We start from the raw sequence: 25,084 nt of genomic DNA on the forward strand, positions 1-25,084 counted from the left end.
TAAAGACTATAAAATATTTCAAACTATTCTCATCTTAAGCTTGTGGTTTAAAAAATTTGTATTTACCTACTTATGTAAACTGAAACTTTCAGTAATATAGATGATGATCATTTGAGTTGTTTTTAGGATAAGTTAATTTGAATACTGATATGTAATGGGGCATATTTTAGCTTCGTTATTTAGCAGCGATAAAAATCATATTGCTAAAAAACAATGTTGAACAAAAACTTATTAGGTAAAATGAATATTTGAAGACATGACATATGGCTCACTTAAAAGAAACAGTGAAACATAAAATTAACTACTTAACTGAAAGGAAAGGAACCTGGCTGAACTTTTAAATGTGATACATAAAGGTCAAAGTCAGTTTAGCTGGAGTTTAAGGTGTGATCAGTGTGCTAAGCAGCTGCAAAGATAAATTAAATATTTACTAAGAGAGAATTTTATGTTAGAGGACTTATACTTGGTTCATTGACTGATACAAGGCACTAAAGATGTTTGAGCAGAATGCCATGATCACAGCTTTACTTTAAAGACATTAAAGTCATCATGATTAGGGAAAATATGTGAGACTGATTGAATCCTGAACAACAACAAAAAATACTGTAAGTGTATATATATATGGCTGGGAAGTTGACAAGTTGCAATAAGGTCTCTAGATTATAATGTTTCATCAATGGTAATTTCTTGCCATGGATAACTAGTACTACTACTGTGGTTATGAAAGAATATCCTTGCTTACGAAACATACACTAAAGTGTGTAGAGTTAAAGGGACATCATAGCTGCAACTTCATTTTAAACATTTCAGAAAAAAATGTCTCATGCACACGTACACAGTAGGAGGAGCAATACAGAGCAAAATAAAGCAAGTGGGATAAATTATAATATTTGGAGAAAGTGGATGAATGGAACACAGGAATGCTTTGTCCGATAATTTTATGTAACTTTTTAAAAAGTCTGGAACAATGTCAAAAATAATTTTTTTAAGAAGAGAGCCCTGTCGGTGACATAAAGTAGGTTAAGAGGTGACGAGGCTCTGAGAGCTTGGGCACATCATGGTCAAAATCTATGTTAGCAGCTTTCTGGAGGGAAATTTAGGAGAACCTATTAGAGTTTGAACCGTATACATCTTTCAATCCGGCAACTCTATTTCTGGCACCTGCCTCATGAAAATAGGCATTTATGTGCACAATGATATTTATTGCTGTATTTTTTTGTATTAGAAAAGAAAAATAACACAAATTTTGCTTAAAAATAAATTTCAGGCACATTCATGCTATAGAATAATACTAAGCAGAAGATAAATTTATGAGCATTCAATATGTCCTTTCATAGAAAGACATAAGACATACTGAATGAAAAATAAATTGCAAAACTACACACACACTAACACCCACTTCATGTTAAATCCCATTATGTTAAATTATCTTCTTTTTTTTATAGCTAAGTGGCCTACCGGGTTCTTTACGCAGTTCAGCATACAAGGTGACACCAAGTTAAGACAAAAGTTCTAGTTTAGGTATCTCTGTCTCCCTCTTTGAATCCAGATCCAGTGGCTGCCAAAGCCAGGAGGGGCTTGGGATGGGGTGCTCAGTCACAGGGAACGCTGCCGTGGTTGGCCCAGCAGATGAGGAGGGGAAAGTTCCACTTCACAATCTGAGTGAAATCCTCATCCTCCAATGTATGGTCTTTACCCACTTTTTAAAAGATTGTGTTTCAAAAGAGACCATGGACCAGACCATATTTAAAATTAGAGGCTGTAAGTACCTAGAGCAAGATCTGGATGAATACAAGACAGTGGGGGCCTCTGGGGAAGAGAGAGAAGAATTTGAAGCCAGAAGGCTATTTCAACAACTTTAAGTGCTTACTTTAAATGCATGCTTGTTTTATAATATGTCAAGATATTCATGCATTGCTTGTGCAATTAAAAACTAAATATCAAAGTTAGTTCAAAAATAGAGTTATAGTGGAGTGAGATTGTAGACTGCTGTAATAGTCTGATTAAGAATGGGAAACTGGACTAGGGTGGTGTCTGCAGAATGAGAAGGTGATAGCTGTAAGAGGGGCAATCTATAGTACACAGTACTTGAAAGGGTGTACAGTGTGAGAAAGGAAGGATGCTTTAATATGTGTAACTGTAATACTGATGGCTTTAACAGAAATAGAATATAAGAGAACCTACTGATTTGTGAGAAGATAATTTTTATTTTAGAGACACTGAATTTGACATACTGATATCCAAGTAGGTATACTGTACAACTCCTGGAAAGATGAAGTGTTAAAAGTACACAGATCAGAAATGCCTTGTGGCTAAGCAACTAAATCCTTGAAATAACAATTACAAAGCAGCAGTTAGTGGATGCTGATTGTACCTCTTTGTTATGACCAGTGACTAATGTTCCATTTGTAGTTATATATACACACTTAATCCTGGGATAACTACTGATATCTACTTAGGTATTAAAATTGGTCTTAAGAGGCTACAATATTGTATTAAAGAAAGTAAGTCATTTGCATTATTTTCAACAAATAAACTCTTATATAATAAGACCTGTTTTCCATTTGGAACATTTGCCACTTAAAACTCTACCCAAGTCAAACTCCCCAATGGGAATAAAATTTTCAAGTGTAAAGAAGGTTATAAGCAAATATAATTTTTATAAATAAAAAAATTTTAAATGGTTTAAGTCCTATTGAAGACTTTTTTCTACTGCACTTCTGCTAACATGTTACTGCCTGGGTTCTCATAGTATATTAAAATCCATAGGTAGGGTTACTTGTAGCATTTTAAAACTATTTGAATCGCTGAGTTTTTGTAACTATGAGGTGCTCAAGAACTACAGAGGATTAGATTACATAACATTTAAAAAAAATTGGTAATCAGTGAGAATCATTTTATTTCTTTAAAAATTTTTTTATTTAATTTACTAAGGTGACATGGGTTAATAAAATTATATATGTTTCAGTTGTACAGTTCTATAAGACATCATCTGTATATTGCACTGGGAGTTCACCAACCCAAGTCAAGTCTCCTTCCATCAAAAAATATCCCCCTTTACCCTCTTCTACCTTTGTTAATCCCCTTTCCCTGTGGTAATCATTATACTCTTGTCTGTGTCTAAGAGTTTTTCTTTGCTTAATCCCTTTACCTTTTTCACCCAGCCCCCCAAACTTCCTGCCGCTGAGAACTATCAGACTGAATATACTCTGTACCTGTGAGTCTGTTTCTATTTTATTTATTAGATTCCACATATAAGTGACTGGCTTATTTCACTTAGCGTAATACTTTCCAGGTCCATCCATGCTGTTGTAAAAGGTAAGATTTCCTTCTTTTTTAGGGCAGAGTAGTATTCCACTGTGTAAATGAACCACAGCTTTTTTGTCCACTCATCTACTAATGGGCATTTGGTCTGCTTCCAAATCTTGGCTATTGCAAGGCTATCACTTAAAACTGAAGGAGAAATAAAGAGTTTCCCAGACAAGAACAAGCTAAAGAAGTTTGCCACCACCAAAATAATATTACAAGAAATGTTAAAGGGTTTTCTTTAAGAAGAAGAAAAAAAGTTAAACACAGTTAAAAGAATAAAATGACAATAATTACATACCTAACAATAATCACTTTAAATGTAAATGAATTAAATGTTCCAATCAAAAGACATAGGGTAGTTGAATGTATAAGAAAACAAGACTCATATATATACAGTCTACAAGAGATAAACAGTGATTAAAAACTAAAGGGATGGAAAGGGATATTTCATGCAAAAGGAAATGAAAAAATGCTGGATTAACAATACTTATATGTGACAAAATAGACTTTAAAACAAGTGCTATAGTAAGAAACAAAAAAGATACTACATAATGATAAAGGGAACACTCCAACAAGAGGATATAACCCTAGTAGACATTTATGCACCCACCATAGGAGCACCTAAATATGTAAAGCAACTCTTGATGCACATACAGAGACTGACAGAAATACAGTAGTCATAGTTGGGGATTTTAACACCTCATTGACTTTAATGGATAGATCTTCCAGACAGAAAATCGACAAGAAAACAGTGGCCTTAGATGACACACTAGATCAGATGGACTTAATTGATATCTTCAGCGTGTTTCACCCCAAAGCAGCAGAATATGCATTCTTTTCGCATGCACATGGAAAATTTTCTTGGCTAGACCACGTTAGGCCACAAAACGCCTCAAAAAATTTAAAAAGATTGAAATCATATCAAGCATTTTCTCTGACCCCAATGCTATGAAACTAGAAATCAGTCACAGAAAAACAAAACAAAACAAAACTGAAAAACACACATAGACATGGAGGCTAAATACAATGTTACCAAACACTGAATGGGTTAACAATGAGATCAAGGAAGAAACCAAAACATACTTGAAGAAAAGGAAAATGAGGACACAGCAACCCAATATCTATGGGATATAGTGGAAGTAGTCCTAATAGAGAACTTCATAGCATTACAGGCCCACCTGGAGAACCAAGAAGCAGCTCAAATAAACAATCTAATTTTACACTTAAAGGAACTAGAAAAAGAACAAAAGACAAAGTGAGTAGAAGAAATAAAGTAATAAAGATCAGAGTAGAAATAAACAAGGGTCTTAAAAAACAATGCAAAATACCAGTGAAACCAAGAGCTTGTTCTTTCAGAAGATAAATAAGATTGGCAAACCTTTAACCAAGCATCAATAGAGAGGACCCAAATAAGTAAAGTCAGAAATGAAAGAGAAGTAACAACTGACACTAAAAAAAATAAAGGATTGTAAAAAAAATTAAGAATAATTATATGCCATCTTTTAAAAATTAATAAAATTAATGTCTTCAATAAAATAACATGTTACATATTGAAATTTCCATAAACAACATTAAAATACATTTTATTATTGAACTGACCACATAAACTCTCAGCTGCAATAAAATTCTTCAAATAATGCAAACATATTTATTTGGTCTTATGTTCATGTTATGTGAATTACTGATAGCTCTAATTTCAGCTATGGAATAATTTTTAAAAAGTACATTGGCTGTGCTCTTGCCAGGAAATGGGAGTCTTAGAGACCATAAAGTGCCTATTTTTAGGTTGGAACAAGGTAGAAGCAACTAAATTTAAGTAGCCTAGACTTTTAGCAAGAAAGAAAATACAGATAGAACATAAACAAAGATATTTACTACTTAATCTTCAAATATTTTGTGACAAATCAAAAAATAAATGGAGAAAAAAGAAATAAATTCAGAAAAAAATTAATTTTACTTAAAAATGTGTAAGCATTTTAATAAAATAAAGAAATTAATGTCTTAAATTATTATGGGTTTTAACCCTCCTCCCACAACACAAGTTACTCCTAGTAATAGAGTATTTTCCTTCTGGTTTCTTAAAAATGATGTGAAATAACATATCCTTTAATATATTTCTACTTAAAATACATACCACTCTGTGTAAGGCACAATGATTGCATACACTCTGTTTTAGCCAAATGAAGTCCATGAAAATATATTTAGGTTTTATGTGGATTAAACATAATTTCTTTTATCAGAAATATTAAATCAATGTATCTGCTCTTTATTTTTATTTTATCAGAAGCCAGAATTCAGTATGAATTTATGTAAATACAGATATCTTTTTGCTTCAAAAATGATTACTTTGTTTTATTATCTGGCATTTTGACAACACAGGCATACTTTAAAATGAGCCAATTTTACAAATTAGTAAATTTTTGAACTTTATTTCTCCACAGAGCCCACATAATTATAACCGATATATTTCTACTTGCAAAGTTGAAACAATATGTAATATAATTTTGCTTAATCTGTGATAATACCTACTAAAGTTATACAAGAATAAGATGGCTTTCTCTGAAAGTTACAAGGAAGGAAATTTGAAATACTACATACATTAGAATGTTGATCATAACAGGATTCAGCGTGCATGTCATTTTATTATCAGAATTATCTGAAGTACTTGCAATTTATGCTAACTGAAGAGAATTGTTTGAATTTTATTTTATGTAGTATGCTTATCCTTCATTTATTTCTAAAGTAATATGTTTTCTATACATATATACATCATTATTAGTGCACATATGTAACAAGACCATGCTGCCATTCAGAATTAAGGTGCCTTATGTTTGTTTGTTTTTTTACAATCAAATGGCATCCAAAATGCAATATATTGCTATGAAAATGCAAAACTTTTCACAGATTGGCATTTATGAATGAGCCTGGTCACAATGAAATGGGGTTTTATTTTATACAAATGGAAAGGATTTATCATAAATATATAGACCAATATATAACATTGAAGAACAAGAAGCAGAAAGGAAATAATGCTCTTGCATAAAGATCAATTCTCTTTGCTGCTGTTGGGATAACAGGTTTAGCAGGGGGAGGCTTCTTGTTGCTCTTTGCCTGAGATTTCCCAAGTCCATTGTTGACCTCAATAGGTTTTCCATAGCAGTCATAATTGGATAATTCAAAATCTCTTGGTAAGCTTCCAACAATGCTGAAGTCATTAGATCTCAGGTCAGACTTGGAAGTACAAACTTTTTTGCACCTTGTCTCACCAACCTGGAAGTAAAAATTAAACACAGAGTGTATTTAGAATTTTCTATTTATACAATAAAAAACATCTCTTCAAAAGACTATTTAAAAAATCAGATATAAAAGTCAACTGATGAAACCATTAGATTGCCTGAACATTTAACTCTAAAATATGGCCTATATAACAGGCTTATGTCATGGAATGAACATTATATAGGTTATTTTATATTAAGGTATCAGAATGCAAATAAACACTTGTCTTAGGAGCTCCCAGGCCTGTGAGTCCTCAACTGGAAGACCAATAAATAAACATCCAGTATTTAACCACAACACAGATCGTATTCCTACAGTAGATGGCTTACAGAAATCTTCTGATACTTCTAATCTTTCACTTCCCTGTGGACCCTATATCCAAATAGGGTGGTTTATAAATGATCAAGGTACTTATCAACCTAATGAGACAGACTGTTGTCTCTAAACCACACTCACAAATAAGAACTAAAAGTTGGTCACAATTATCATGAACCGAAGATTTGCTAGAGAAAGGTGTTCCTAACTTGTTGGCTAAAGTTGAATTAGCCAACCACTCAGAAAATCTAAAGAAGTTGTGTAGAATTTCAGCAAGATTGTATGCTACAGAGATTATTCTGTTGATAATCTGAGTTATTAAATTGGAATTAATTCCCAAATATATACACGTGACTTTGAGATATCATTCACAGGTGATAGATAGGTAGATAATTTCTAGACCTTCCATTTAAACTCCCCTATTTGAAATTTTAAAAGGCCTTTTTCGGCCAGCAGTCTTACATCTGAGCTCCATCACCATGCACACACACCCAGACTCACACATTTTCACAAATATACCTTTCCTATAAGTGTTCCAGACAGAAGGCCACATTTAAAGTTCCAGCTTTCCAGGGCTGTTTGAGGAACGTGTTAAGTCTCAGCATGTATCAGTGAATTTTTGTATAGAGTACATCATCGCCTTGATTGGAATAGAAGTTGAGAACAAATTCTACATACCAAATCTTTGCATCATCCTCAATCTGTCAGAGCAATCTTCAAAATCTGGAACACTGTGGGTAGCCCAGTCTTTTTCTATTTAATATTCTCCACTCCAAAAGCTTTAGATGTACTAACTTTGCTTTAGAATTCACTCATCAAAACAAAGAACTCTAGCTTTAGACTTCAAAAGCATGATTTCCTATTATTTTTATTTTACACATAAAAGGCCAAAATATTTTCTACAGAAATGCATTTACTATGAATCATATTTTTTATGTGGCTTTAGGTGTGGTTTTAGTATCTGAATCACTAAACAAGAAGCCAAACTGATATGGTATTATGACTCATCACACATAAATACTTGAAATTTTCTAATCTATTTTATTTACATAAGCATATTAATCTCTAATTTACAATTTCTTATTTTCTTCATATGAATATGTGTGTCACTTTCATATAAACTGGCCACTTCTCAAAATTGCTGGTAGCAAAAATGAGGTAGTATCAAAAATAAACTGTCAAAAATAAAGAAAATAAAGCAGATAAAAACCATCTAATGCTTCAAATTTTAACCTCTAAGATTTTCCTTGTAGTCCTTTTCTGTATGTATCTACACACATTTAAAAGCAAATCACTTATATGGTATTTTTTTAACAAAAGACTTAGGCATGATTTCAATGCGGTATTTCTACAGAAGGTAAAAATATGCTCAGAAATGAATAAACTCTATATATTATGCTAAATTTAAATCAATCCTTAATTTCAAAAGCATATCCTTCCCATAAAAAACAAAAAACAAACAAAAAATAACTAGCTCATTCATGTGTGAACAGCAGCTTTTATTTTTTAATTTATTCAAATCCATAGGCATGGATACTATTTTGTCTTTTATTCAAAATAACTTTGTTGTAAATAGCACAGGCCACAAATTAGGAGTTGAGAAGAGGATGATATGACAACAGGAGGTCCTCAACTATCCTTATTGAATAAAAAAGAAATATCTGAGTAAACAAATTAGTAACCAATACACTGGAAAGACTCAGGAAGTACAAAATTTAGGGAGGGGAAAACTAGACAATTATAAATGTATAATGGTATATTTTTGTATGTAGTCAAAATTATGAAAACTCCTTACTGAAAGCTAGGGTAAATTATCATTGACCTTTCTTACATTTTTTATCATTCCGTTCCTTAGCAAGAGCAATATCATTTTAAAATCAGCATTATTTTTTTTTACAACCAAAATTCCATTATGCCTACATTAATTAATATTGTATCTATTTAAAAATAAGTGACATATTGTCTGATTGAAATTACTCAGCAAAAGCTTGTGTCTTGAAAGCAAAACACACTGGAACAAATATATTTATTTTGAAACCAAAATTATAATTACATTTTTCACAGGAAAACCACTAAATTAAAAGGACAACATTTTTAAATTTCTTTTTTATACTTTATTTCATGTGTTAGTATGTAACAATCTTATAAATTTATTATGCTTATATATTTACTGTAAGTTTGGTGTGTACAGTAAAGGTAAGTTATTTTTGGACATATTCTCATCTTGAAGCTTGTCTGAGGATACAAATATTACATAGTTATACAATTTTGATTTTGGTAATTGCATTTTGGCCTTTAAGAAATAAGAGTAAATTACATTTATTTCTGGATATTAAATTTTCTGGTCAATTTTTAAAATCCCTAAGAATCGCTGCATGACTTTTATAGTACAATGTCATAGCAATTTCAGAATCCAGACAGGTGTATTTCCATGAGCAACTGAAAACAAAGAAATAAAATACAGAAGTTCTTACATATGTTGAACTTCTGTTCATTAGGTAATTATTTCAAAGCTTGAATCTGGATATGTTCTACAGTACTATGAAAACCTGGTTCTTCTGTGTCTGCTTCCCTCAGTGCCCCACTTCATGGGATGTGTTCAGATTCCAGGCTCATCTGCACACTGGTGCTGTGTGTTGCTAGAGAATTTCTGCAGTTAGCAAGGCCCCATCACGTCCCAGAGAATGGGGGTGATTGGGGCACTATTGGAAATCAAGCACCTGCTCTGTAGAAGACCTTTGCTTTCGGTCTTGAGACCTCTTCCCCAGGGTCCAAGTTAGGAGGGAGGGAGGATTAGTTGGTTGGAAACACAAGGCAATGGTAAAAGATTGTGAGATGTAAATGGAGGGACTCGATACATCAAATACAGGATTTCTTTAAGGCCACAATAGTTCTGCATTAATGAAAATTCTATACGTATTCTTCATAAAGTGGGTTAGGGTATAAAAGAGTTATAAGGTCTGGAGTACCCTCCTGCAAAGTTACAACTAGGAATTTGTAGAAGTCTTGGCTGTAGGCTCACAATATGAGTTTAATGACTTTACAAAAAAAGAAAGAGAGAAAGAAAGGAAGGAAGGAAGGAAGGAAGGAAGGAAGGAAGGAAGGAAGGAAGGAAGGAAGGAAGGAAGGAAGGAAGGAAGAAGAAAGAAAGAAAGAAAGAAAGAAAGAAAGAAAGAAAGAAAGAAAGAAAGAAAGAAAGAAAGAAAGAAAGAAAGAAGAAAGAAAAGAAAGAAAGAAAGAAAAGAAGAAAAATCTACAGGAAGCACCACACAGGAACTGTTACTGCTTTTAAACCTCAAAGATACATATATGGCAAACTTGTCCAATTAAGTAAGAGGAATGGTAGTAGTCAACAAACTAATAGGGTAGTGTGGGGCCAGAAACAGGCAGAGCAAGCAAGATTTCTTCAGTCTGTAGGATGCTGTGGACCTACTAGTCTCTTGGGGAATTTGCCATGCTAAACTCAATGGAAATAATTACCTGGTTTATTAGTCTTCCAAACCAGAGGACATCAGTCAGAGGCACTCTGGGGGAGTGGACAGCTATCCTTAATCCATGCTGCAGCCTGTTGCTCCAATATTTACCAATATCTGAATTTATACACATTGTCTACTATTCTTAGACCAATGATCATGTACAAGACAATGTGAAGGGGCTAAACCTGTCCAATTCTTCTCCAGGTATTCAATATTGGGCAGGGCAGATCCAAAACTGTGGGCATAGTTTCCCTATGGCCTAGGCATCCAAGAAGTAAGTAGCCTGCCTGTCATGTTCTACGTGAAACTCTAACATGTATGGGATTTAATCAAGAGCATGGCTCCGCTGAGCCTTCACTGTTGATAGAAGGTCAGTGTTTCCGCAAGAGTCCTCCAGCCTTTCACTAAGGTTTATCAATTGAGAAACAGTAAGGAGAACGACGGTTGTTCTGGCATGGCCTCCACATTGGAGGGTGACAACCAAAGCAGCGGGTATCGTTACACTCAGTGGCAAGTCCTCCAGAAATCTGATGTGTTGATTTCTTTTCTTAATTACTGTGTGATCTAAATGTTTTCTATTTGTTTTCCAAAAAGTATGTTGTGCTCAGTTCCTTTTCATCTATGAGAGAAAAATGGGTGAATACCAATTCTATCAAACCTTTACACCCACGGAGCAGTATACTATAGAGAGCCAGGCTGGGGGAGATCATTTCGTTGGAGAATTCTGTTCTTACCTGCAAAGTGCTAATGTGAACCGGAGTCCCTGTACCATTCACAGTATTCTTTTTAGCTGCATTTCCACCTTTTCCCTCTGCTTGCTCAGCTTTAGCAATCCTGGCTTTTTCTGCTTCAACTCGTTTGGGATTATTTAGCATCACCTGGACAACCGCATACTCCACAAGGGAAGCAAACCCGAAGAGGAGACAAGCAATGAGCCATACATCCAGCGCCTTCACGTATGATACCTTGGGCAGTTCAGCAGCAAGGGTTGTGCACTCAGAGGCCAAGCTGAGTACTGAAAAGATACCTACAGAAACAGCACTGGGCATTAAAGTTGCCAATTAGCCTTGTGAAAGAATGCCCTGCTATCATTACTCTTTGACTAAATCCCTCTCCAGTAACCTCCAAAAACCCATGAACAATTCATCAGGTCCCTTAAAAGCACAAACAGTAGAAGAAATAATACATACATACTCTTTATGGAAGCATTATTAAAGGTTGCTGGGGGTGTTTGTGAGTCCTCAACATTTTAAATAAAGAAATGGATATTTACACTGAGATATAAGAACACATTTTGGAGCTGGTTTAAATATTAAAGCTATCTAAAACTATTCTATAAAGTCTCTGAAGAAGCCACATGGATTATTTCATTTTCCAGCATTATTTTTAAACAATTATAGAGTTGAGTTTTATCCCATGAACAATGAGATCAGAACCAGAATAGAACATATAAAGCAATTTTCTGATAAGAGTCACATTTAAAAAAGAAATAATAGAAAAGAAAAAGTAGAGAACATTCCTGGTTATTTCAGGGAAAACAAATAATTCCAGTTTTCAAGGAAATAATAAAATTCTGCTATATGTAATATTAACAGTACAAGGAAAGCTAGCTTCAAAGTACCTTTGGGAGCCTGTCATTTCAATTTATACAGGCATGGGCAAAAGTAGGTTTACAGTTGTTCATATGAAAAAAGACATGCAGGTTATCATTATTACAATAGCTTTATTAACTCAAAAGAATGTCACAGTGGCAAAAAAAAATCCTGCTTTTCCCACTCTATGTTACTGCATGTGAGTAAGATATTTCTAATCAAAATAATATTGATTATTAATATTGCTTATTTCTAATAAGCAAAATAATATTGACTAAAATAGTCAATATTATTTTTGTATTTAGACTTGTATTCTTTACAAGTCTAAAAATTTAAGTCTAGTTTTGGGTATTTTATTCCCAGAACAATATACACATAGTTAATTCTCATCCTCTAAAAATAATTAATCTATCAGTTGTCATTGTCTTCAATACAGACACATAACCCTTAGAATAAAATTTCCTACATTTTTGGTTATTAAGATATAGATTTGGTCTTTGTGGTTTTTATAAGATGTAGACTACCAAATTTTTTCTTCAGACAAAGTTGTCATTTTAATTGCTTCTTTCCTGGTTTCCTTCTTTTTAAAATCTATACTTCATTTAACTCTTCCAATAAGTCAGGAGGGAGGTTGGCAGAAGGCCTTTCTGGTGGAGGTAAGAAATGAAATGCTGCAACTAGTCACTGAGAAGTCAGATATATCACATTTTTACCATGTAAGTTCCAGGTAATATTCAGAATAACACACACATACATATACACAGAGTAATGAAAAAATTTTAAAAGCACCCCAAACAATCAAAAAATTGTATAATGTCCTTATTTTGAAGTTTACTCACTTTATCCATAAGAAGTGCTCTTGATTATTTTCCCAAACACAGATGTTTAACCCCTATAGCGACACAATTTTCAAGTCTGGCTAATGGTGTTTCTATGTCACAGAGCATTAAAAATTAGGAAGTATGGATAACCAGCCTTACTCTCTCTAGCCACTTCTGATGATATAGCACATAATAACTGGTGTTTAGGAACATGATGCTTAGTTCTTTTTTAAAGGAATTGTATTTTATATCCCCTGATTATAAGAGTAAGAGAGTATAAAACATCATTTGAAAGATTTTCATAAAAAGTATAGTTTCTAAGTTTGTCACCGTTGGGGATTTTAGATTTTAGTTATCTGTGAATATCAGAGAAAATACCCCAGGGACACAAAAAGAAAAAAAATTAATTTAGAAGGTATAAATAATGAGAAAATCTAGTTTAGTGCTGTGTTGAACAGAGTAAAAAACTAAAAGGAAGAAAAATGGTTGCCCTCAATTCCCAAACTCATTATTTCAAAACATGTGATTACATAGCGAATTATAGAAAGAGAGAAGCATGGAGCACTTTACCGAGCGGCACGCGGGCGGCACTGGCGTCCGGGTTGATCCAGAAGGAGAGCCAGGACAGGACCACGATCAGCAGCGTCGGGGCATAGACGCCCATCATGTAGAACCCAACCTGTCTCCTTAGGGTGAAGATGACTTCCACACATGTGTAGTACCCTTTCCAAAACAAACATATGGGAAGTCTGAGATTCTCTGCCACATACAAGCTCAAAAATCAATAGGAAGCGTATCAGTCACCTCTATTTGAGGCAAACTCACAAAATAAACTCCACACAAAAAAGTTGACATTGACATCATCTAAAAGGATGGCATTATGGGATCAGTTTCACCTGACCTTTCACAACTTCGTTATGACATTGAGAAATAGATACCACGTGTGACTCCAATATGTCACTATCTCAGCTTTGAAGCCTTTGTTCAGAGAATCTGCAATGGACTTAAAATTTCATTACCCAGGGGTACTCTCCAAGCAAATGGTCTAAAGGAATCACACAGGGAGCAGTAAATCAAAGCAGAACACATCTGAAAAGAAACACTCCCACACTACACATGGTCGTATTAATTTTTCAGCCACATATACCCTGTCTTATCTAGAAAGGATGGCAGTCTCCAATAACCTATTTGCATATTTAAGGCTTAAAAATTAAGAAAGCTTTGGAAGTAAACAGTACCAAGAATGAGAAATGTTTTTATTTTATATAGATAAAATATTACAGAGTGTGCAAGCAAGCATCTGACATTCCTCTCAATTCTCCCTTCTTCAGCTCCAGGCTTTTAAACACCATTTTCACTAGCAGAGACAAATGCAGAAATTGCTTTACAAGATAATTCTAGACCTGCCATGACATGAACTAGTCCCCAAATTTAATCACAAATTATAAGCAGCCTCATGATAGCCTTTGCTGAGTTGAGACAGAAAATAAGTGACACAAATATTCTCCTATCACTGGAATATATTCAGATGTTTGAGTTTATTTTTAAGTGTTTTAGGCCATTTAGCCAGCAATTTAAATACAATATTTAATGCCTAAAGCACTTAATTTAAATAAAAATGTCATTTACCATTCAACATAAGTAGGGTTATGTACAAATACCAAGATATAAAACTATTTTCCATTGTGTTCAGCTTAAAATGTATATTACTTATAAATGTTGAGACAAATAAATAGCAATGAATAAAATAATTCCAGGGAAAGGACAATATTATATAAAATAGTTAAAAAGTAATATCTATTATTCTTGGTTGAGAAAGATGTATATACTTCTGACACTAGAACAATCTTTACATTTATTCATTAATAGTACCTACAGAAGTAGTTGCATACATTAGAGTTTTACAAAATATAAATAAAGATTGCTATTCACATCTTCTTGTCAAATAACTTACATTAGAAACCTATTTTTTCCAATGTGAATTATATCATTGCTACTTCTGGGAAATTAGAAATATATTAAAGCTAATATGTAAGAACAATAAATAGTTGATTTTAATTGAAGCAAATTCTAATTATGCCAAATATTTCCATATTATACCAAAAACAATAAATGCAGATGTGTTTCTTTTTACATTTTAATTTCTTAAAAAATAGGCAATTCACTTAAATTGCACACAGGTTTTAAAAAGATACAAAAGGCAAAACAATAAAAATATTTCCCTCCCTTTTCTGTTCCCAGCCACTCATTTTAACTTCCTGCCTGAACTAACAAGAACATATGTTTCTAACTAACAATCATGTGCAAAATTTCCAAAATATAATCTTTCATAAATTCAATATGCTGCGGTTAAGAAGCTCACAGTATTTTCTACACGTGGTTCTGAAGTACCTGGCTTTATAATAGCATCACTTGCTCAAGTTAAATTTATATTTACCATTGTGAGAGAAATAGAGAATGACACAATGTGCTTGTGTACTTTGGGGTAGCCTAAGTGGTCACAAATATGGTAACAATTTACAGCAGAGTTGTTCACTTTAAGATGAATTTTTGCATTCCATCCCATCATGTTTAAATGACAGCCTAAATAACATGAGTCCTGTATTCTGAAGCAAGTTTCCACCATGTTCCTTTATGAAGCCACCTCTGGGAGAGCTTCCCAAGATCTGGATGCACTTGGCAGTAAAATACATGCTTGGATATTATCGCGATTTGCTCCATAAACTTTTATGAGAAACATTTCTTGATCTTTTTTGATCTTTTCCTGGTACTGCTAGATTTATGAGAGGCAGGTGGGTAGCTAATTGATAAAAATGTTCATTGGCAATTTAATTTATTTTCTATTTCCCGTGGGATTTCATTTCATTATTATTTACTCAGACTTCAATTTAAGTATTTCTGTATACTTGCTTTCCCATCTATTTCTCCACCATGGCAATTTCTAAAATTATTAAAAAAACAAATTTAATAAAGTTAAAGCCAATTTATTATTTTTGATATTTTTGTACACATTAAAGAAAATGTCGGCCATTATTTTATATGTTATTCTCTATATCTTTTTCACTGTTCTACTTGATTAAGCATTTCATATATTTTGAATGTTCTATGTTTCTAAATACATTTCTAAATACCATCCAAGTATTAATTTATGTTTTACTTATATTCATGTGATCTATGTAAATGTTACTTAAGCATGTTTATTGAAACATAGTGCCAATTATTTTGTTAGCCATAAGGTTTTTTGTCACAGTTTTTCTGTAACTCAAACAATTCTACAAAATACTTTACTTAACGTAAGTCTTCATTAATTCCCCCAGATACTCTCTACCATAGCACACCTTCTTGTTTCCTTCTCAGAACTAAAATAAACTATATTTATTTGTATAGTTGTTTACCACATTAGAGTATGAATCTAAAAAATGGCATCGATCTTTCTTTTATTCCCTGTTGAGTCCCCAAATGGAGACCTTTAAATGGAGGGCTTAAAGGTGAGAAAATTAATACCCCACAAATTTTCAATGCTGCTACATAATGTTATGCTCATTACTTAAAATTAGAAATAAAATTACTTGTTTTATTTTCATCTCTAGATGATTTAAAAACTTCAATAGGACATATTAAAATTTCTTTCAAAACAATATAGAGACAGTTTATTTTGAAATGTTAAGTTAAGCATATAATCTGGATGTAGGTAACTATTTTCAAAGTACAACAGGACTGACTCCATAGGTTGTGTAATGACGTCAGACTCCCTATCCCAAAACATCATTTAGTAATAGTAGACTTTGGGCAAGTGTCTCTGCCTAAATATCCTAATGTGTAAACTAGAGATAATCAAAGTAATGTACTCAGAGGATTACTATGAGGATTAAGTTACAGAATTCCTGCAAAGTAGTTAAAACAATGCCTAACATAGAACAAGACCTCAAAAAGCCATTAATAAATGTGTATATACAACAATCTCAATGACTTCTTGACTTTCAAGTTTGCTTATTATTATTATTAATAGGTGAGTTGTAAAAATCTCTAAAACTGTAGTCAGTATTCTTAATTTGAATGAGGAATTTAGAGAGGAGAAGAAATACTATGCCTAGTGCTATGGCTGATCCTGATCTGCCTAGTGACATTTGGGAAATCATTCAGTCATCCTGAGCCTCAGCTGTTTTATGTCCATATCAAGAAGGTCCCCTCCATGTTTAAAAATCTATGCATTTATGATTTCTTCATTGAGTACTTGCATGATTGCTTTTTTAAGAGCTCAGTTTTTCCTTTCAAAAAACTTGGTAATTCTTTTTTATTATTAAAATATAGTAGATACACAATATTAGTTTCAGATGTACAACATATTGATTTGACATTTACATTCTTTACAAAGTGATCATCACGACAAGTCTAGTAACCATCTGTCACAGTACAAAGTTATTACAATATTATTCAATATATTCCCTGTGCTGTATATTGCATCCCCCTGACCTGTTGATTTTATAATTGAAACTTTGCACCTCTTATTCCCCTCCACCTTTATCACCCATTCCCTCACCCCCCTCCCCTATAGCAGTGTTATAATAAATGCAACACTAAACAATTTGGAGATAAAGTTAATTTAAGCATCTGTTATTGTTGACCTTCAACTAAATTAACATGTTATATAACATTTTTACATAGATAATGCAAATATATGTAAATAGTATCTAAGGATTATTTAATATTCTGTTATTAAATTAAAAAATTATATAACATGTATATGTTAATATATTATGTACCATTTATATGTAAATAGTTCCTAAGGACTGTTAGTTTATTTATTTATTTATTTATTTTAAGTTTTATTTTTTGGTTATTCAATTACAGTTGTCCCATTTTTCCCCCATTGCTCCCCCCACCCAGCCCATCCCTTCTCCCACAATTATATCCCTCCCCGTTGTCCATGTCCATGAGTCATTCATATACATTCCTTGACTAGACCCTTCCCTTACTTATCCCCCTTCTCCCTACTGACTACTATTCTAGTCTTTGCCTATTTAGTTCGTTTGTTTGTGTTGCTCTTTAGTTTCCTGTATTGGGTGATATCATATGGTATTTTGCTTTCTTTGCCTGGCTTATTTCACTAAGCATAATTCTCTCTAGTTCCATCCATGTTGTCGCAAATGGCAGGAGTTCCTTCTTTCTCTCTGCTGCATAGTATTCCATTGTGTAAATGTACCACAGTTTTTAATCTACAGGTGGGCACTTAGGCTGTTTCCAGCACTTAGCTATTGTAACAGTGCTGCAATGAACATAGAGGTGCATAAGTTTTTTTGAATTAGGGTTTTAGGATTTTTCGGGTATAATCCTAGCAGTGGAATCACTGGTTCAAATGGCAGTTCCATTTTGAGTTTTTTGAGGTAATTCCATACTGTTCTCCATAGTGGCTGCACCAGTCTGCATTCCCACCAACAGTGCAGTAGGGTTCCCGTTTCTCCATGTCCTCACCAGCATTTGTTGCTTGTTGATTTGTTGATGATGGCCATTCTGACAGGTGTAAGGTGGTACCTCATTGTGGTCTTTACTTGCATCTCTCTGATGGCCAATGATGTTGTTAGTTTATTTAAATGTTAACAACAACAGATGTTTAAACTAACTTTATCTTCAATTGCCTAGGGTTACATTTATTAACTCTAAATATGCAAATGTTCACTCCACCTTTTATTTTAATATAAACAGGAATGTCTTAAATGATATTTTGTCCTTGATGGTGTCATAATGGCAGCACTTTAGCTCAAACATCTAATCTTTCTAAATTCTATATTATACACTTTTATTTTTGCAAAATCAACATAGATGTTGAAATAACTGTAACATCTTTGTCTCGATTTATTTCCTGAAACATAATTAGAATTGTATGACATTTACAAGCTGAACTGATTATCAGTATTAATGTAATAATCAAAATTCAATCATCTTTTTGTTTATATTGCTAAGCAAAATAGCACTATATACAATATACAAAATCACTCAATAACATAACGATCAGTAGAGAGTCAAAGATTTAATACTAACTATTATAGAAATATTGAGTAGTGATTACTGTACTTTTATTTCTGTAAAAGCTTAATGTAATTAATGAATGAGATTAATTTGTTATGTCTTTCATAACTGGCTGTTCCATAACCTAGGCCAAGAATATTATTCAAGACTATTGACTGATGTCCAATTATTTTATACACTCATTGCTTCTTGCACAGCTTGAAGATTAATGCCCTTTATAATTAAAAATATGGGTAAACCACATTCTAAAAATTGCCCAAAAGACAATAGATGAGTATATATGGGTTGCATTGCTCATATCCATAACGTTTGACCCCAAACTAAAACTTGCCAGAAGTAAAATTTCTTCATAATATCTAAGAAAACCACTGCTGGGCAAAATTCATATTAATAAACTAAAAAGAAATTGAAAATCCCTTTCTACCCAGAAGTACACAGAGAAAAGCAAAATTATATAGTAATAAAAGTGTTTTTTAAAACTTTAGCAAATGTAATTTTATGAAATATTTAAATATATAAATATAAAGGTATACTACACTTATAAATACTGAACTTATTTTTAACTAGTTTTTTCTATTCTACCTTTAGCATATATTAATATTAAAATAAATCTTTGAAATAAGACTTAGTTTTATTTACTTACCAGTGCCTTTATAGTATTTTGTACAGTTACCATATTCAATATCCTCTTTTTTAATGTCAAATTGAGGTAAGGCAATTTTTTCTAACTGAACAGGGTCCCCTGACTGCCAGATAAATCGTAAATCATCAGTTGTGTAACCAACTATAAACAAAAACAAATAAAAATATTAGTTTGAAATAGAACTATTATGCTTTCTTAATATTTCAATAATTCAAATATTAAACATCAAAATGATAAGAAAATAAAGACATATGAAATTGTTGTTAAACTGTAAAGAGGTGAAATCTATAGCCACTGATGAAGATATCAGGACAGAAGTTAGATAGTCAGCTTAAAGGAAGAATAAGTTAAAATTATCAGCCTGTCGCAAATAATTAAAATCCTAGTGTATCATACATAGTAGTACATTATGTCAGAATTCTGAAATCTCATCAATAAAAAAAGTAATAAATAAGTGATATTAGCTTTCTAAATGTCTACATTTACAATCATGCAATATATTACCTGGAAATTTGTAAAGAAATATAAGCACCAAAACTTTTTTTTTTTTTAAGAAGTAACTACAAACATCCCTAGAGGGATTGCATTGCCACAGGAAAGCATTAAAACAATCCTTCACGTGGACATCACCATAGCCTACTGAAGGATATATTTTGGGCATAAGTAATGTGGCTAAAATTGAAGGATCATATAGGGTTTTACAACATATAGTAACCTACTGTTCAACACTAAAGTGCATGTATTTTTAAAGAAATACTTTAGTTCTTCTGGTAATAGAAATGAATATAAATATATAGTTGGAATTTTTATAAAAACACAGGCATACATATGTACAACACATATACCAACATGAACATATGCACCCTGGCATCTGCAAAATCTCAGCAAAATCTCACTTTATAATTAGAAAGCAATAAATATTATTCAAATTTAAGACCCTGATTCTGTAATTTAAAAAAGAAAAAAGCAGCAAAGAATCATTAATTTGAAAGAATATCATCCAGCAAGCATATGCAAGATATTTTACAAGGTTATTATTGTTTACTCTCTGCCAAAATAGGTTACAGTATGTTTATGTTAAAGTTTCCTTACACGAGTGTTAATTTTTTGAGTTTTATTTCCTACTTTTATTTGCAAAAGGTATTCATCATAGCAAATTAATGTTTTAGAGGTAATCATTTCAATTAACACACTTTGTGCATATCTTATAAAATAAAAACATGTGATTGTAGAAACAAAAAAATCCAATTCTGTAAAAAATAATTTTTATACATCCATAGAAAATGAATGCTTGGTAGGATATAGAGAACATTTTTTAATGTTTTTCAAATTTTCTGCTGTAAAAATATGGTTTTAACATCAGAAAATGAATAGGAGGGCATTTTCTTCTTTACCTTACCTACATTACTAACTCAAATGAAGATGGCAATTGGAAGAAGTTAGAAGTGTACACTTGCATCAATTTAATTGAAATAAAAAACTAGTACCAAAGGATTTGCTTCATAGAAATTAATATAGTAAAAGATTAACTACAGTTTCCTTAAATAAATTATTCTAATGACTACTTGTAATAAAAATTTGTTATTTAAGATATTAGTAAGGTAGAAAGCATTGCCTAGACATTTTAAACATTTTTATTCCTATAGTCATTTAGGTTCTCGTTTACATACAGCTCTCAAGTTGCATCTTGCAACGTTGGGTGTCCATGGGGAACAAGGTCAAGTCCAATGGGCATGAAAGAGTAATAGATAACCTGAAAGTAGAAACACAGGTCGTAGAGTCATTTATTAAATTTCTCTCCGATATACTGATTTTAAAAGGAAAATATAAATGCACAAATACGAAAGATAAAAGAATACCTCATGCTGACAAGGACATCTCCATCGCGAAAAATAAAGAGGAGGATATTTTCCTGGGTTACATCATGAAAATTGGCACTTTTTTCATTTGCAAAAAATAAATCCGGTTTCCACAGACACTTGAACATTGTGGGATCCACTGTCAGTGCATCTGAGCCCCGAAAATCACTAGGGAGCTTCAGCCTGGGATCATTCCATTTTTGTCTCAGGAAGATATTAACTCTATAGTCCTAGAAAAATATATGTGTGCAGAAGTGTGTTTATTGCTAATTTTAAGAATATATTCAGTGCCAGCAGAAATATTTTTTCTTTCTAACATTACCCAGGATCAAAACAGCTTGGTCGTTAAGTATAAGGAGCTTTATCAGAAGTACAAAAAAGACCCTTGTGTCTATTTAACGACTCTCTACAGGCATTCCTGTAGCACTTGTTAGCTCAAATGTCAGAATATAACTTTACCAATAATTGCTTGACCTTTATATAAATGCCAATTATACCAGTCGGTTAAGTGGTGCTATCATAAAAGCCTGAGTACTTGCTAAACATTATCATTATTCTTCCCAAAACAAGCATAATAAAATTTAGTGAAAAATAGATAAGAAGTTGAGGGAAAATATTTCTTCTTGTCTTTTACTAAGAAGCAAACAATATTTATGTACACATTATATAACATACAATATAATATATTTCTGAGAATGAAAACAACTATCCTTGACTACTCATACTTGTAAATGATTCTAGAGAGAATATGAGATAATCAAATGAGATTTGGATTAAGCAAAGCAGATGATAGCACATGCAAAATTTTGTTATATTCAACTGTAGTAGAAAAATGTTTTGACATTTACTAAGTGATAGCTAATTATACTTCACTTTTTCTCTATAAATATTTTATTTTTAAAACTTTGTAAAAACTGGATTATATAAATAGATTTTAAGAATATGTGAACTTAGAGACATTTTTAATACCTTAATACATTTTATATTTGTCAGTGCAATGGAATTTTGGCACAAATTGGGTTATTAGTATATGGAGTTTCAAACTCAGCATTGAGGCATCAAGTTCAGGTCTTCTGATTTTAATTCTATATACTGAACTCAGAATGTGAACAAAAATGTTCTGGATATAAATTTTATTGACCTTCAGCTTCCCTATTTTCAGTCATTCAAAATTCATAAGATACTATTCTATCTATCCATAGACTTTTGACAAAATCAAAATGAATTATATTATAAACTTCAATTCAAAATTTGAGTAATTAAATAGGAAGAGATGATAGTTCATCTTTTATAAATAACACCTAACATATTTCCATGTATGAAAAGATACACACACTTTATATATGTATAAAATATAAATGAAGCATAAGCAACAAGCAGTGACTCTAGAAAAGCTTGGAGAATTTACTCTCCCTCTCATGTGATCTTCAGACAATGTGTAGTAATTAGAGAAGTTGAAGCACAATAAAAATAAACATTTCCTAAATTACAGACAGTGAAGTAAGATTTTATTTACCTATACCTTAAAGCTACTCTAAACTTGATATTTATAAAAACTTCAACATATAATACAAGTTGATTCTTAAAAATCATATGTAGATGGTTTGGGAATGTTAAAGTCAAATAATTAAAGATTATATAAGCTGATATTGAACATATTTGCATAACTGGAAAAAATAAAGTTGACATTTTCCCAATCAAATGAACATGAAATTAAAGAAGGGGTAAAAAAGGCCTACAACTCTAGAAAACAAAGTCTTGCAATGCACAGCTACATGAACTTTTTCAAACTGTATACATATCTTAAAATTCCTAACAGGGCTTAAGTGATTACTTCATGTCTGACTTTGATTGTGACAACTATAAAAATTAACTCAAGTATGTCCAAGACAAAGGCCTATCTACCTCCCATGGTGAGCCTCCCAGTAGTCACAATGGTGCTTCCTGACAAAAGTTTTTATTCATTTCATGTCAATATGCACAGCTCTGTGAAGACTCATTAAGCTCCATAGTTTTCTAATAAAACATCCATTATGTAAACTTAGCTAACTAACACACATGGTTGATACCCCCTTGACATTACTTTGAGCAGTAGTCAATTTCAAATTATTTCCAAAAAAATTTCTGGTAATGATCTGTGAAAATTAATGGTATTCTAAAAGTATATACACTAAAAATTATTTTATCCCCTTCTCTAAATACTGTCTTATTAAGGAAAATCATCACAATTACATCTTTAAACTGTGATACTTAAAATATGCATTTACAATATTATGATAAAATACTATGTCTTTAACTTGTTATCAAGGGTCAATATAAAAAAATAACTAGATGTGGTTGCCCATGTATCTCTAATAAGCTTATTATTAAAGCTTATAAAGCCATGGCCCCTTATTTTGGTCACTGATGGATTATTCTTTTTTTTTTTTGATGGATTATTCTTTATTGGACTTTTCATTTTTGTATATGTATATTACTACAACATCATTATATAGGTATTTACCATTGTTAGGCATTTTTGGCCTAAGTGCTTTACAAAAGTACAACTATTGCTCAGTTTATGCTCTGAAGAAGCTCTCCTGGTGCTCCTGTATGCTTCCTATTACTGGAAAGTAAGACTTAAGTACCTCGTCATATTTTTCTTTCTGTCTGGCACTTGAGGAACTGAAAGCTAAATTTACAGCCAGATGAATTAATTTATCTTTCAGATCCTAGTATGACTATCATTGTATGACTCTTGCACATTTAGGACTATATATTGGGTTGGCCAAAAAGTTAGTTTGATTTTCTTCCATAAGATGGCTATAATGGTGCTTAGTTGTCTTTAACTTCATTTGAAACAATTTTGTTAGATTGTACTATAGCAGATGTCATATCAGCATGCATTTAAAAAACACCAAACTTGGTGAATTTTTTTGTAGCCATTTTAATACTGAAGATGGGAGAAAATAACTGACATTTTTTGCATACTGTGCTTTATTATTTCAAAAACGGTAAAATCGCAACTGAAATGCCAAAAAATACTCATATGGTGTTTGGTGAAATTGCTGTGACTAATTGAACATATCAAAAGTGGTTTGTGAAATTTCATGCTGGAGATTTCTCGCTGGATGATGCTCCATGATTGGGTAGACCAGTTGAAGTTGAGAGTGATCAAATTGAGACATTGATTGAGAACAATCAATGTTCTACCATGTGGGAGATAGCTGACATACTCAAAATATCCAAATCAATAAAGTTATTGATGAAAATGAAAAATGTGTCTTTTATTTTACAGAGAAAAGCTATGTGCACATTTGGCCAACCCAATATTTCATTGTATTCTTTGTTATTATTTGTATACACCTCAAATCATTTCCAGAAATAGGGATGGAAGAAAAATGAAATGCCAGGCGAGGGATTGTCAATTATAACAAATGTACCACACTGGTGTGGATTTTGATGGGGGGGGGGTAGGGCACTGTGTGTGTGGAATTAGGGTGTATATGGGAACTCTGCGCTTCCTGCTCAATTTTATCATAAACCTAAAACTGCTTTAAAAATAAAGCCTACTGTTAAAATGTGAATGTAAAATATACTATAAACAAAATGAAAGGAAACTAACACCAAGTTAAGAAAAATTATCCAAAAATGAAGATAAAGCCAAAAGATGACTGTTTGGCTTTCCAATGCCATACATTGACCAGCAAGCCCACCTAAGGGTTGAATGGTTCTCCAGGAAAATGTATCCTTCTTTGACTTGCCATTTTCTTTGATTAAGCCCTAC

General features: G+C 32.4%; 1 protein-coding gene across 1 annotated transcript in view; it reads right to left on the reverse strand.

Annotated features, from left to right (window-relative positions):
* Positions 1 to 6,237: 6,237 nt before the first annotated feature.
* GLRB (glycine receptor beta) overlaps positions 6,238 to 25,084 on the reverse strand; it is a 51,770-nt gene continuing 32,923 nt past the window's right edge. The window contains exons 5-10 of the mRNA XM_090287962.1: positions 21,319 to 21,548; positions 21,130 to 21,212; positions 19,460 to 19,600; positions 13,360 to 13,512; positions 11,111 to 11,403; positions 6,238 to 6,579 (exon numbers count right to left, since the gene is read on the reverse strand). Coding sequence (XP_090144088.1) covers positions 6,283 to 6,579; positions 11,111 to 11,403; positions 13,360 to 13,512; positions 19,460 to 19,600; positions 21,130 to 21,212; positions 21,319 to 21,548 — 1,197 coding nt within the window. The 3' untranslated portion in view covers positions 6,238 to 6,282. The remainder of the gene's footprint in view (positions 6,580 to 11,110; positions 11,404 to 13,359; positions 13,513 to 19,459; positions 19,601 to 21,129; positions 21,213 to 21,318; positions 21,549 to 25,084) is intronic.

The sequence above is a fragment of the Furipterus horrens genome, unplaced genomic scaffold (assembly GCF_987537825.1).
Source record: "Furipterus horrens unplaced genomic scaffold, mFurHor1.1.pri manual_scaffold_10, whole genome shotgun sequence".
NCBI lineage: Eukaryota > Metazoa > Chordata > Mammalia > Chiroptera > Furipteridae > Furipterus > Furipterus horrens.